General features: G+C 44.2%; 2 protein-coding genes across 2 annotated transcripts; both read right to left on the bottom strand.

Annotated features, from left to right (window-relative positions):
* Positions 1 to 11,356: 11,356 nt before the first annotated feature.
* Positions 11,357 to 14,021, bottom strand: LOC109171496. Its single transcript, XM_019320528.1, has 2 exons — positions 11,881 to 14,021; positions 11,357 to 11,360 (listed from the first exon to the last, which is right to left on the bottom strand). The coding sequence occupies exons 1-2, from the start codon at positions 14,019 to 14,021 to the stop codon at positions 11,357 to 11,359; spliced, it is 2,145 nt and encodes a 714-aa protein (XP_019176073.1).
* An 822-nt stretch (positions 14,022 to 14,843) lies between these two features.
* LOC109171495 lies at positions 14,844 to 15,384 on the bottom strand. The gene is made up of 2 exons (XM_019320527.1): positions 15,267 to 15,384; positions 14,844 to 15,220 (listed from the first exon to the last, which is right to left on the bottom strand). Exons 1-2 carry the CDS (start codon positions 15,382 to 15,384, stop codon positions 14,844 to 14,846), a joined length of 495 nt encoding a protein of 164 aa, XP_019176072.1.
* Between the last annotated feature and the right edge of the window lie 321 nt (positions 15,385 to 15,705).

Raw genomic sequence — 15,705 nt, 5'->3', positions numbered from 1 at the left:
AAACTAGATCATCAACATAGAGACAGATTATAACAATATCACCAGACTCAGTGAATATGGCATACAAAGTATATTCATGAGGACATCTCATAAAACCATTTTCAGCAAAATAAGAGTCAATGCAACCATACCGTGACCTAGGCGCATGCTTTAAGCTATATAAGGCTTTTTTCAACTTGTAGACTTTATTTTCCTCCCATTTCTTCACAAAGCCTGCAAGTTTCTCAACATATATTTTTTCTTCAAGAAAACCATTCAAAAAAGTAGACTTGACATCCATTTGATGCAATTTCCAATCATTTTGAGCAACAAGAGAAATAACCATTCGAACTGTATCAAGTCTACTTACTGGAGCAAAAACCTCAAAATAATCAATACCTGGTTTTTGCTTGTAGCCCTTTGCTACCAACCGTGCCTTAAAACGGTCAATTTCTCCATTTGACTTGTATTTCGTTCTGTAAACTCACTTTACCCCAATTGCCTTCTTTCTAAGAGGTAAATCTGTTAACTCCCAGGTACCATTCTTTTCAATGGCATGAATCTCCTCATCCATCGCCTTAAGCCAATGAGTTTCTGTAGTAGCCTCCTCAAAGGATAAAGGGTCACAATCTGCAAAAAAAAAAAAAAAAAAAAAAAAAGAGAAGCAAATTGGACAATCTCTTCATCAGTCAGGTCATTATCATGACCCAAAACATAACCTTGCAAGCGAGTTTGTAAGTGGTGCTCGCGTTGAGATCGTCGAACTGATGGCTCTGGTTGTGAAGGAGACTGGACATTATCTGGAATTGGTTGCTCATCAACAATATTCTCAACAACAGGAATAACAATTGACCTTTCATCTTTAGCTGACCAATCCCAAGCACCATATTCATCAAAAGTGACATCACAACTTATAACAACCTTTTTAGTTTCAGGATTGTATAGTTTATAAGCCGTTGAAGCGTCACTATAACCAATGAATATGCACTTCTCACCTTTATCATCCAACTTCTTTCTCAATTGATTTGGCACATGTGCATATGCCAAACACTCAAAAACCTTGAGATATCTTAAAGAGGGTTTTCTCTCACACCAAGCTTCCTCAAGTGTCTTATCACGGACACTTTTAGTTAGACACCTATTCAATACATAGTCAACACAAGCAACAGCCTCTGCCCAAAAAGGCTTTGGCAGATTCTTAGATTTCAACATGCACCTCACCATATCCATGATTGATCTATTCTTTCTCTCAGCTACTCCATTTTGTTGTGGAGTGTATCTAGCTGTCATATGGTGCTGGATACCCTTCTTCTTCAGAAAATCATCACAAGCAATATATTTTGTACCTCTATCAGTTCTCAAGATTTTAATTTCATAACCACTTTGCTTTTCAACAAAAGCCTTAAATTGTTTGAAAATATCACATGCTTCAGACTTTTGCTTCAAAAAGTAAACACATGTTTTCCTACTGAAATCATCAATGAAAGTAATAAAGTACTTACAACCTCCATGTGATGGAACCTCCAATGAACACAGGTCTGAGTGAACAATCTCCAACTGTTTTGTAGCTCTCCTTGACTTGCCCACGGGGAAGGGATCTCTATGCTTCTTCCCATTCACACAAATCTCACAGACACGATCAGGGACATTCACAACAGGTAAATCAGAAACAAGTTCCTTTCTTGCAAGATAGTTTAATCCAGAGAAATGGAAATGTCCAAATCGCATACGTCATAACCAATTATCATGACAAATTTCAAAATTAAAGCAAGCAAGAAGTGTATGCTTGATTGTCAAAGGAAATAGTCGATTTTGGGACATATTTACCTTTGGAATAAAAAACTCCCTTAGCATATGCAATGGTAGAACACCCCTGAGTAATATTTATCTTATATCCTTTTTCTGACAACTGTCCCATACTCATCAAATTTTGGTGTAGTTCAGGAACATAGAACACATCGGATATAAAATAGTGAGTACCATCCTTTAACTGAATAGAGATTTTACCTTTTCCCAAAATTGGCACTTTTGACTTATTGACAAATGTCACTTCAGGCCGAACTGATTCATCTAGTTCGGAAAACAAATCTTCCTTCCCACACATAGGGTTACTACACCCAGTATCCAAGAACCATATGTTCTTTTCTGTAGAGAAAATATTACTGGCCAAAAGTAAAATTTTAGAACTCTCACCAGACTTTTCAGCAATGTTTGCTTGATTTTCCCGATTGTTGTCCTCATTATACCAACAATCTGCAATCTTGTGCCCATACTTGCTACAATTGTAACAATGAAATGGAAATTTAACTTATTTGTTATTACCTCTACCTCTTCCTTAGTTGGAGTTACCACGTCCTCTTCCACTAGATCCTCATCTTCCTCTTCCACGACCTCTACTAGATCCTCCACCTCTTTGATTAGTGCCAGTCACATTAAGGGTGACTTGGCTCTTCAAAGCTTCTTTTGCTAGTGATTCAGATTTTGACGCAATCTTGTGAATATGAATTTTTACCATACCTTTCAGCTCTGCAATTGGTAAGAGCTCGGTATTGTGTGACTCTGTTGAAGCCACCACATGGTCATACTTCATCAACATAGTTCATAGAACTTTTTCAACCACTGCACCATCTTCAATTGTATCTCCATATAACCTCATCTTATTCACCATATCAATAAGACGAGTGAAATACGTATATACTGTTTCTGTAGAAGTCATCTCACAATTATCATACAACCTTCTCAATGACTGCAACTTGGATTTCTGCGCCCGATCGACTTCTTTATGTGACACCTTTATGATGTCCAAAGCTTGCTTTGCTGTTTGAGCACAAGCTAATTGCCCAAAAATGAAATAGTGAACACCTTGGTGAATCTGTCCCAACGCCAATTGATCTCGCCGTATAGCGGCTGCATCAGCTTCTTCGGGTAAACCGGGATCAACAAATCTCCAAAGATTTTGAGCGTTCAAATGTGTGGTCATCATAATTTGCTAATAATTGTAATCGAGTTTCCCATCCAATTTGGGACCCGATCATACTATTGAAATTTGATGCCATATTTCACTACGGGAAATATCTCAGGGTTGAAAGGTTGATTGGCTCTGATATCAAATGTAAGATATATTAAATAATAATATATCTATAATATATAATTTAAGAGGAGAAAATATAAAGGAAATTCAAGAGAAGGAAACCAAAGCTTTTGTATTAAAAGGGTGAAAGAATTTAACTTGACGACTTCAACATATATTTGCTAACTATTTATAGGGAATGAAAAAACTAACAAAAGCATGAATTTAGGAAGTAAAGCTCCCATGATTCCATGTATTGCAAATCCATTTCCACGTACTGAGTTGCAATACCCACGCCCTACTGCTGCGCACGTATCCACGTATCACACACCTCACATTTCATTTTTTATTTTGACTTGGTTTGATTAATAATTATATTATTATTATAACAAAATCTAACTAATAAATTTATTTGACTCAAGTATTAATGTACTATTTTGTGTTCTTGAAAAAAAAAGGAATAATTGGTCTGCTGGATTGAAATATTTGGTTGTTGCATGTGGACAATGTTAAGAATATATGTGGTTGATGTTTTCTGTTTATACTTATTCAAATTATATTCCTTTAGAATAGGTATATTAGAGTAGTGGTTACAACTTCTTAGCTACTTGTTCTCCTGTATATACTATTTATACCTGTTAGCTTCTTCATCAATAAATATTGGTTCATTTCTTCATATGGTATCCAGAGCCTAAAATCTCTTACGAAAGAATATTTTTTTTTTCCTTGCTTCCTGCCTATTCAATGGCATCCACCACCCAAACTACTCCGGCCACCACTGAAGTCGTCCAGCTTCACGCTACTACACACTTCCCTATCAAACTCACACCTACGAATTTCCCAGTCTGCAGGCGCCAGGTTCACTCTACACTCATTGGCCTCAACCTCCATGGCTATGTTGATGGTTCTGTCCAAGAACCGCCTAAGTTTTCTGGTTCGGCTCAAACAGCCACAAACCCAGATTATTTACATTGGGTCCGTCAAGACCAAGTCATCGTCAGTGCACTCTTAGAGAGTTGTTCTAACTCGATTCGACCTCTCGTGTCTTCGGCTTCGACAGCCTATGATGCTTGGCAACGCCTAGCCACTACTTACGCTAGTGCGTCTCAAAGCCGAGCTCGTATACTTTCCCTCAAAATGGAGCTCACTCAAAATCCGAGAGGTACTCGGTCGATTTCTGTATTTTTGAATGACATGCGATCCATCGCTGATGCACTCGCGTTGGCGCAGTCCCCAGTCTCTGATGAAGACCTTGTCGTGTACATTCTAACGCAGCTCGGGGATGAATATCATTCAATCTTCTCCGTTGTTTGCGTCCGACAGAAGCCTATTTCCTTAGCGGAACTAGCCGATGTTCTCATTGATCATGAACGTCAGTTACAAGCCGATGACCGAGCACGCCAAACCGTGCTGGCTACTGCCAATATCACTCCTACTACTGCTCCTTTGCGGTCATTCTCCGAGTACAATGGTCCGGACCAAATACGCTTGGGTGACGGTAACTCTTTACACATATCTCACATTGGTCATGCCACAATTCCCACCCCTTCTTCCGCCCTTAGTCTAGAAAATGTCCTGCACGCTCCACAGCTACACAAAAGTTTAGTTTCTGTTTCACAACTTTGCAAAGCTAACCGTGTGTCTGTTGAGCTCTTTGCGTCTCATTTTGTCGTGAAGGGTCTTCAAATCGGGATGGCATTGTTACGAGGGCCGAACGTTAATAGTGTGTACTACAATACTCTCTCTTATGAGCCTCAAATGAATGCCACGCACCTGCCATCTGTGTCTGAATGGCACCACCGGTTGGGACATCCGTCAAATACGGTGTTACAACTCGTGTTGCAACACTGCACAATTCCAGTTTCTGCTGCCTCTCTACGTCAGTTTCGTTGTTGGTCTTGCAGTGTACACCAGAGTCACAAATTGCCGTTTTCTAAGATCACTCTCGTTAGCACAAAACCCTTACAGTTACTTTACACTGATGTATGGGGTACGACAGACAAGTTTGTTGATGGTTTTCTTTATTACGTTGTCTTTGTTGATCACTTTTCTAAATATGTCTGGTTGTATCCCTCAAAACACAAGTCAGATGTTTTTAGCATTTTTCCTCAGTTCAAAAGGTTAGTCGAGAAGGTTTTTGGGCTGCCGATTGTCTCTGTTTACTCAGACAATGGGGGTGAGTTCATCAACCTAGTTGCTTTATCTAATGCCTGTGGTATTTGGCACTTCACCACCCCACCTCACACTCCCGAGCACAATGGGGTGGCTGTACGGCGACACCGTCATATCATCGAGACGGTAATCAATCCCCCTTTCAGGTTCTGTTTAATCAATCCCCTACTTACACTAAACTACAACCGTTTGGCTGCTTATATCTTCCGTGGTTGAGACCGTATAACACCAAGAAATTAGAGCCGAAGTCTCGGCCTTGTGTTTTCCTTGGGTATTCCAACACACAATCAGGTTATAAAAGTTGGGACCCGACATCTAGTCGTATTTTTATATCTACGAATGTCCGCTTTGTACCTCATGTGTTTCCTTATAGGGATTTGCAGCCGGTGTCTGACATCTAGTCGTATTTTTATATCTACGAATGTCCGCTTTGTACCTCATGTGTTTCCTTATAGGGATTTGCAGCCGGTGTCTGTCACACCATTGTCTGATTCGCAGGGTTCGGAGATGAGCAATATTTTGTTCAGGTCGTCTCCTGTGTCCACCCAGCCTGCAGTTGTTCCTACACCCACTCCGACTCCTACTCTGCCTTCCATGTCTTCCCCGGCTGGGTTTCTCTCTAACGTAGCTGACTACCCGCAACCTACACCAGTGGATGTTCAAACTCATGTTCCAACACAATCCGGCGAAAATAGTTTGGACATCCCCACTGGTTTACCTTCAGCTGCGTCTAGTTCGTCACCCCCTGGTTGTTCGTCTTCCGCTGTTCCAGAACATAGTCGTCATACCAACCAGTCTGGGTCCTTGCTGTCACCACCTCCGAAGGTTCCCAAACACAAAATAATTTGCGCCGGTCTACCCGAGAGCGTCGTCCCAATCCCAGGCTGCCTACGGGTCATCACTGGCAGGCTGCAAAACGGTTTCTTCGCTGTCTCAAAGGTACAGTTTGCCATGGCCTGTTTCTACGGGTGGGTCAGCCGTTGTCTCTACGAGTGTTCACTGACTCTGATGGTTGCACCACTGATGGCCGTTCTACCACCGCATATTTGGTGTATCTGGGAGACAATCGCATTTCCTGGAAGTCCACGAGATGCAAATCTGTTTCGTTAAGCCTCCAGTTTTCCACTCCCGTTTCGTGGTTTGGTTCCGGCTGGTGTGCTGGTTGTACATCATTTTCCCTCATCTGCGCAGCTGGCTGATCTTTTAACCACGCCCCTTGGTCGTCGCTTGTTTATCCGATTTCGGTCCAAGATTGGAGTCTCCGACGGATCCTCAATCTTGCGGGGGCATGTTAAGAATATATGTGGTTGATGTTTTCTGTTTATACTTATTCAAATTATATTCCTTTAGAATAGGTATATTAGAGTAGTGGTTACAACTTCTTAGCTACTTGTTCTCCTGTATATACTATTTATACTAGTTAGCTTCTTCATCAATAAATATTGGTTCATTTCTTCATAGACAAAACCTGATTACAAACAACAACAACACAAACATGAACAGGAAATAGTTTATTTGAAGGTTCAATCCAAATCTAGCGTGTATAGTTTCACTACAAAACCAAGGTTTAAGTAGATCACCTATGGCTACCCATAAGATAAGCCATAAAAGATGGCGAGAAGATTCTGGACAAGGTGCGTAGACTCTTACAATTGCAGGAAATTGTATTATTACCTTACAAGGTGCGTAGACCCTGTTGGAAGTGTGGCATTCTTTTTTTTATTTTTCCAGATCGGTGTTATAAATTTATCCACCCCCTGGTTGTTGACAGCCATGTGAGATCCATATGTTCGACTAACATGGATTTAGAATTTTCTTTCATCCAACCGGGCACGAGGTGTGCACCGTCTAGATCGAAGATCGGAAGTATGTAACGAATCGTGAAATGAACAATTTCAGCCGCCCGGATTATAGATTGGATTCCTAGTCTGTAATGAAGGTTTTATAATAGGGATACAGAGATGTTAGAGTGAAATGGCAGAAGCGAGAAGGGAGGAAGAAAGCAAATGCTGTCTGAATCTAGGATTTTAGGTTTTATATGCGGGTCATGGATCAATTATTGGACTTCAAATTTTTTTTAAAAAAAATCATTTGAGCCATAAATGAAATTTAAATATATAAATGTATATATCGTATGACCCTTTGAATGTTTGTCTCGATTTCTAAACTTAGGACTTCTAAATCCATTTGAATTATCTCCATAAAAAGTGGTCTTGGGCTTATAAAATGACATTTGAGCTTATGGAATGACATGTGCATGAAGAATATATTATATAATCATATAAAAAAAATGTGTTCAATTAGAATTTAAATTTACTCATACAAAATTTGAAATTTTCTTTCTAAATATAATTATCTTAGTTATTACTCATATTGTGGAAATTATAATATAGATAAAATACAATTAGGAATAAATCAATGTAATTATGTAAATACTCTCTATAAGTTTATTTGAATATGTACATGATTATATATTATTTTAACCATACAAAATTTTAATTTTAATTTTGTCCAATGAAAATAATAAATACTTGACCAAATATTTGGAAGCCCAAAAATATTATTATATTAAATAATTTAAAATCTTTTTATTTTTTCTATTTTTTATTTATATTTATAATAGCATAATTTTTTTCCGTGCATTGCGCGGGTGAATAATAATAATAATAATAATAATAATAATAATAATAATAATAATAATAATAATAATAATAATAATAATAACGGTAAATATGTTACCGGAAATATATTGTAAAGTAACGAATAAGAAAGTGACAATAGTTGTATTGCCTTAGTTTCAATATGGAAAGTACAGTGTCCTTGTCTAGTGAGGAGAGCCCCATTTATACTTAGAGTCCTAACGGTAACAACATGAGACATAAATGGGGAGCCTAGCCTTTAATTCTCTCTCATCAATGGGGGCTTCAATGCTGGCTTCAATGACAGTAAGGTGACACCTGTTGGGATTCCTAACCGTTGGAGTTCTGCCCGTTGGGTTCCCAAGCGATGCTGAGTCAGATGCCCATTCATGATCCGGGTCGGGTGTCAGCCCTATTATCCTGTCACCAGTCCCCCCTACTCCTGAGTCAACGGATGTGTTTGAGTTGACTTGGGAGTAAAGCTGAATCTATTTTGATCTTGTGTAAGATCCTCTTGATTTAGGATATTTTATTTGATCCTGTGTAGAATTCTGCTTGATTTAGGATATTTGGTTTTGTTTTCCAAATCCCTAACTTGCCTTCCAAATCCCTGATTTGTGCTTTCCCAATCTTTTCCTGCTTCACTTAACTTTTTTATCTCAAGCTCCTCTCCAATATAAACCCCTGTCTCTCTGAGCAGTTTGAGAGCACTTCTTCAACAACTTTCTGCCACAGCTCTGTAAGTCTCCGCTGTCCTTATTATTTTGCAATTTATCTTACAATGTATTCATGTATATACGAGTATACGCCTGTATTTAATATATATGAAATTTTTTTATATTTTTTTATATTTTTTTTTGAATCGGCCTGTGGCCGAGGCGTCGCCCCGGCCTTGGCTGAGGCACGGCCTCAGCCACCCCCTTTATTTTTTTTTTCGGCTTGTGGCCGAGGCGTGTGCCTCGGCCTTAACTGAAGCACGGCCTCATCCCCCCCCTTTTTTTTTTTTTTTTTTTTTTTTTTTTTTTTTTTTTTTCCGGCTTGTGGCCAAGGCGTGCGCTTCAGCCACTTGGCCGAGGCGCGGCCTCAGCCAATTTATTTATTTATTTATTTATTTTTTTGACACGCTATTTTCCTGACAGGCAGTTTTTGTACCCAAGTCTTGCGAGCTTATCTGTAACTGAGGTGAGGTTAGTGTCTTTTGCTTCATAATGGATGTCACTCCCTTGATTGATGTTGGAGAACTTGATTTTGATGAGGAATACCTTCTTGATGATTCCCCTCTTTTTGAAAATTTTCCCCCTCTTCCGTTTGTTGCTGACTCGCCTACACCTAAGCCCCAAATGAAAAAGAAGAAAAAACGCAAGGCCTCCTATTCTGTTCTTGATAAGTCCCTTGTCTTGTCCATACAGCCTCAATTAGGGGAACGAGATTGGGATGATATTAGAGGTCTCCTTAGTCCTGACGTTCTGACTCTCCCTCCTGACCCTCGGGGTAATATCACCGACCCACCCCTGGATAAGCATTTTGGGGTCCACCTTCTGTCGCTACAGGTTGGGCTGCGGTTTCCCCTCCATGGGTTTGTGGTAGATTTTATGAACCACTATGAGATAGTCCCCGGCCAGTTTGTTCCCAATGGTCACCAGGTAATTGCGGGCTTTCTTGCTATATGTAAGGACAAAGGGATAGAACCCACGCTAGATCTTTTCCAGGCTCTTTTCATAGTTGGTAGGGCTTCTCAGGAGGGTAAGGGATTCGTCCAGATTTCGAGCAGGCCGCATTTCAAACTCTTTGAGGACCGTCCTACTTATAACAAGGATTGGCAACCCAAATATGTCTTTGTCACCCTTGTGGGTTGTCCGTTTCCCTTTCGTGTTACGTGGGGATCCCATTTACGTTGCCCTCCTACTCTTGACATGAGTCCCTCCCTCCGCCGAGATATAGATGATTTACTGGGGGATGGTCTTTTATCGATAGTTGATTATATTACCGAGTGGAAGCTCGCAGGCTTAGGCTTCGTGAGGGCTCATCCGGCTGTTCTTTCACCCACGGGTACTCTTCAGTTTCCACTCAGTATTTATTCGTCAACCACTAACTCTAACTTGTCTTCTTTTTATTGCAGGTACCATGTCTTCAACTTCAAGAACTAGCCGATACTTGTCGCGACCGGATCCCCCCTCTAAGAATAGCAAGGTGGAGAAAGGAAAGAAGAGTTAAGCCGAGGCCACGGAGGTGATGCCGCCTCCGCCAGCACGCACGCCGACCCCATCCAAGGTCGTTGAGCGTACGCCTACCCCAACCAAGGTCGCCGAGAGGGTGCGTACGCCTACTCTAGCCAAGGTTGCCGAGGTGGTGACGCAGCCTCCACCGACTCGCACACCCACGGCCGTTACCTTTTCCCCTCAACCCCCCGAGGTGCAAGGAGATACTTCCAATGAGTCTGGCTCGCGTGTTCGGACCAACTTGATCCGACTGGGCATGGACGTGCTACCCGGAGCGTCGTTGATAAATAAGAGCCTTGATGCGGTTGAGTATGCTGCTCGTATCGCTCCTCCTGCGGACTTGGAACACCTTGTCGCCATGGATGTCAACATGCTGCAAGAGCGTTATCTCAGGCACATTTTTGAGGTTAGCGTTTTCATACTTAATGTTCCCTCTCTGCCCTGGCGTGTGTCTTACTTTGTTTGTTACTTTCAGGCCCTGCTAGAGGGACAGATCATTCATGCCCAGCGACGGCGGGTGACGGACTCGCTCATTGAGGATGTTAAAATTAGGGACGCGGACAACAAGAGACTCAAGGACCTGCTATCGATCCGGGAAGGGGCCTTGAGCAAGATGGAAGGCGAGCTCGGGGCGCTAAGGAAAGAACACCAAAAGCTGTTGGCTCGGGCGGAGGCTATAAGCAAGATGGAGGGCGAACTTGAGGCCCTGAGGAAAGAGCACGGAGCGGCTAAACTTGCCATCGTGAAGGAGCGGGAGGACCACGAGAGGACCCGTGCTGGCCATGCCGACGACCTCGGCCGGGCTGTGGAGGTCTACAAGAGTTCCGCCGAGTTTAGGGAAGGACGCGATGCACTACATGTGCACTCCTGAGGCTATCCGAGAATTCCTCAAGACTGGGGCTGGTCAAGAGGCGGTTGAGGCTGAGGCACAGGTGGCTTTTAACATTAGGCGGTACACGAAGCAACAGGAGATCTTTTCAGTGCTGAGGGAGAAGGTTCCAAATTTTGACCCCGTGTCCCTTGGCTTGCCTGTGATAGAGAAGAATCCGGATCCTAATGCTGAGAATGAATCCACTAATGATGTTACGGACGCTCGTGAGGATTCTTTGGTGGACGAGTTTCACGGCATCGACACTAGCAACGTCCCCAATGTTCCACTGGATCAGATTATGATTGAGGAGCTCTCGGATCATGAGTAGTTCGTAGTCTTGAGATTTTCCCTTGCTTTCTAGCTATGTCTTTGAACAATTTGCTTTCTGTTCTTGAATAACTTGCTACTATCTTAGAATATTCAGAATAAACTAAGTACTTGGAATAAACATTTTTTTTTTTGCCGAGACAGACTTGGCGTTGGTCGAGGCGTGCGCCTCGGCCATCGGAGCTTTGTTTTTTTTTTTTTTTTCTTTTTTTAACATGGGCGGACCACGAGCACGAGATATTATTTCAGAAAATTTTGTAAAAGATGATAACGATCTTGTTTTATTAAGTAACATGGACGGACCATGAAAGTAAGATATTATTTCCCAGAACTTTTAGCGTGTAGAGCGGACGGACCGCGATTGCCAAGCACTAGTTCTAATGATTGCTACTACATGATTTTTAAGGAAAATACTTGATCAAATGTTCCGAGTTCCATACCCGATCGATCATTCTTCCCCGTGTAGTTTTTAACTTGTATGTCCCTGGGCGAACGACTTCCTCCACGACGTAAGGCCCCTCCCACTTTTTTATGAATTTTCCCCCTTCAAGGGGTTGACTGGCTTCCCTTCTTCGCAGCACAAGGTCGCTGACTTGGAAGTACCGGGGTCGGACTTTTGCGTCGTGGTAGGAATTTAGTTGATGACCGTAGTTCTCCATCTTGCAGAATGCCGCCTCTCTCTTTTCATCCAAGAAGTTCAGATCCACCCTTTGGTGGAGTTCATTTTGTTCTGACTCGAATTCCTCCACCCTTCTACTAGGTATGATTACTTCCACCGGGGCCCGAGCTTCAAATCCGTAGGCGAGTGCGAACGGGGTTTCTCCGGTGGCCCTTCTTGGTGTCGTGCGATAGGCCCAGAGGATGCCGTCGAGTTCCTCCACCCAGGCTCCGCCAGCCACTTCTAGCTTTTTCTTGAGGCCGTCGAGGATGGTTCTATTCGCATTCTCCACTTGCCCATTCGCCTGAGGATAAGATACTGCCACCCAGCTATGCTTAACGCCCCATCCTGCTAAGAATTCTAAAAATTCTCGTGCCTCGAACTGTCGGCCATTGTCTGTGATTACCTGGAGAGGGATACCGAAACGATACAGGATGTTTTTCTCGACAAACCTTTTGCACCTTGCTGCGGTGATGCTTGCCAGGGGCTCGGCCTCCACCCATTTCGTGAAATAGTTGATGGCCACAATGATGTACTTCCTGCTTCCAGTCCCCATGGGAAGGGCCCCTACCAGGTCAATTCCCCATCTCGAAAAAGGAATCGCGGTGCTTACCGGGGTGTAGTTCGTCGCAGGTCGACCCGGCAGTGCTTGGAATTCTTGGCACTTGGGACATCGCTTTGTATACTCGGCGCAGTCCCTGAGCATTTTGGGCCAAAAATACCCTTGTAACATGATGCGGCGTGCGATGGTGTACGCCCCTTGGTGCGCGGAGCATACCCCCTCGTGGACTTCTTTTATCACCAACTTCGCTTCATCTGGATATAGACACCTCAGTAACGTGCCGTTGTAGGAGCGTTTGTACAGTTTATCGCCCGAGAAAACGTAGTTGGGTGCCCGTAACTTCGTTACCTTTGCGTCTGCCTCGTCTTGCGGTAAGGTGCCGTCTGCCTTGTATCGTTTGATATGATCAATCCAACATGGCTCCCTAGTCTGCACAGGGAAGACCCACGAAACGTCGATACTTGAAGTCTCGAGGTCTTCTAGTCGAGCGATCTTCCTAATGTGGCTAGAGACTCCGGTACTTAGCTTTGAGAGCATGTCGGCGTCGGCGTTCTGCTCTCTAGGTACCTGGTGTATCTCATATCCCTCAAACTCGCGCAGGGTTCTCAACACCGCGTCTCTGTATTTCTGCATGCTTCCTTCGTTGGCTTCATACTCCCCAGACACCTGGCTGACCACCAGCTTGGAATCGCATCGAATTTGGACCTTTTCAGCTCGTAGTCCCGCCGCCAATCGCAGTCCATTGAAGAGGGCCTCGTGCTCTGCCTCATTGTTAGATAATTTGAAGTGGAATCGGATGGCATAGTAGGCGCGGAATCCCTCCGGAGTGACGAGCACTACGCCACTGCCGTAACCTTTGCTGTTTGAAGAGCTGTCTGTGGACAAGGTCCACCACCCTCCATCTTCAGTTTCTACCTGGTCCGTCACTTCCCGAGTTGTGCACTCCACTATAAAGTCTGCAAGAGCTTGGCCTTTGATGGCGGGTCTTGGTTTGAAATCTATGTCAAACTGGCTGAGGTGCATGGCCCATCGTGCCATCCTGGCGGAGCTGTTAGTATTCCGTAGGAAGCTCCCCAACGGCTGATGTGAGAGTACGTGGATGGGGTGAGCTTGGAAGTAGTGAGCCAACCTTTTTGATGAAGTGACTATGGCAAATACTGTTTTCTCCAACACACTGTACCGGAGCTCCGCGTCATGTAGGGCTTTGCTTACATAGTAGATGGGACGCTGAGTCCCTCCTTCTTCTTTGACCAGCACGGAGCTGATCGCACCCTGTGACACGCCTAAGTACAGGATTAGGGTTTCTCCTGCCTCTGGTTTTGCAAGCAGGGGCGGGGACAACAAGTATTTTTTCAACTCTTCGAAGGCCTTTTGACAGTCTGGTGTCCACTCGAACCCTTTGCTCTTTTTCAAGATTTGGAAAAAGGGGAGGGAACGTTCAGCCGATTTAGATAGAAAACGGCCTAAGGCCGCCAGGCGCCCGTTGAGTCTCTGGACTTCCTTTATGGACCGCGGAGGCTCCATGTCAAGGATAGTCCTTACTTTTTCTGGGTTCGGCTCAATGCCGTTCCTAGTGACCATGAAGCCCAGAAATTTGCCCCCATCGACGGCGAAGGTGCATTTTTTGGGTTCAAGCGCAAATTAAATTTCTTCATAATGGAAAATACCTCATTGAGATCCTCTACATGGGAGGTGACCTTGCGACTTTTGACGATCATGTCGTCCACGTATGCTTCCATGTTTCGTCCTAGTACTGTCTTGAACAGCTTTGCCACCATACGAGTGTATGTGGCCCCGGCATTTTTCAATCCGAACGGCATGACCAAGTAGCAGAATATCCCCTCGGGAGTGGTGAAGGCGGTCTTCTCGGCGTCCTCCTCATGCATGGATATCTGATGGTACCCACGGAAGGCGTCCATAAAGCTCATGAGTTCACACCCTGCCGTCTCATCCACCAATTGATCTATATTGGGTAGTGGAAAACGGTCCATAGGGCATGCCCTATTGTGGTCCGTGTAGTCTACGCACATCCTCCACGTTGATCCTTTGGGAGCCAAGACTACGTTGCTCAGCCAACTGTGGGTAGTAAATCTCCTTGATGTGCCCTACGTTGAGTAATGCGGTCACCTCCTTTTTCACGAACTCTCTTCGTTCTGCCGACATATACCTTTTTCGCTGATGCACTGGTTTTCCGCTGGGGTCGACTGCGAGCTTGTGGGTTATGATCCTTCGATCTATGCCCGGCATGTCCTCTGGCCCCCATGCCAACACCGTGTGAGAACGGCGGATTACATCCACTATCTGGGCCCTTAGCTCTGGGCTTAAGCTTGTGCCGATCTTCACCACTCAGTCTGGTCTAGAGGGATCCAGAACTATATCTTCTGCCTCTGACACGGGCTCGGCGCGGGGCCAGGCCTCTTCTTCTTTGAAAATTTTCTCCGCGATCGTGTGGACCTGTAGGTCCTTACTGCCAATCTTCTTGCATGCCTTCACGTAACAACTGCGGGCTTCCCGTCGGTCACATCTGACGACTCCTATTCCATTCAGAGTGGGGAACTTCATACGCAAGTGTTCCACTGATACTATGGCCTTGAGGTCCTCCAGTGCTGGCCTCCCGAGTATGATGTTGTGCGCACAGGTGAGTCTTACCACGATGAACTCCATGTCCAGCTTGCGAATGTTGGGGCTCGTGCCTATTTCCACGGGCAGGGTCACCGACCCTTCTGTTTCCACCAAATCCCCAGTAAACCCAGAGAGTGGAGTTCGTACCTCTTTGAGCTGGCCTCTTAGGTAGCCCTAACTTGGTGAAAGCGTCGTAGTACATCACATTAACCGAGCTTCCCGTGTCGACCAAGATGCGATGTACGACCGTGTCATTGATATCCATCTTGATCACAAGTGCGTCGCGATGGGGTAAGGGCCCCTCGGGGAGGTCCTCGTCAGAGAAAGTGATGGCCTCCCGCCTCTGCTTCTTTCCTTTGGGAAGGCTTACCACTTCTCCCACGTACAGCTGTCTGCTCCACTTTTTCCTCTCTGTGGGTGTGTCGCCCCCCGCAGGTCCACCATAGATAAAGTGTATGGTGTGTTTCTTTTGTCGTCTGGGCGCCACCTCGGTTTCTTTCTCGCTATCATCCTGCCCAGATATCTGGTCATGTTCTCTTTTCTTGGCGTTCGAGGTGGACGGCTCGGCGCCATCCTCCTTCCTCCA

This window comes from Ipomoea nil, unplaced genomic scaffold (genome assembly GCF_001879475.1).
Source record: "Ipomoea nil cultivar Tokyo-kokei standard unplaced genomic scaffold, Asagao_1.1 scaffold0319, whole genome shotgun sequence".
NCBI lineage: Eukaryota > Viridiplantae > Streptophyta > Magnoliopsida > Solanales > Convolvulaceae > Ipomoea > Ipomoea nil.
The sequence above is the reverse complement of the archived record's forward strand: the minus strand, read 5'-3'. Positions and strand labels throughout refer to the sequence as shown.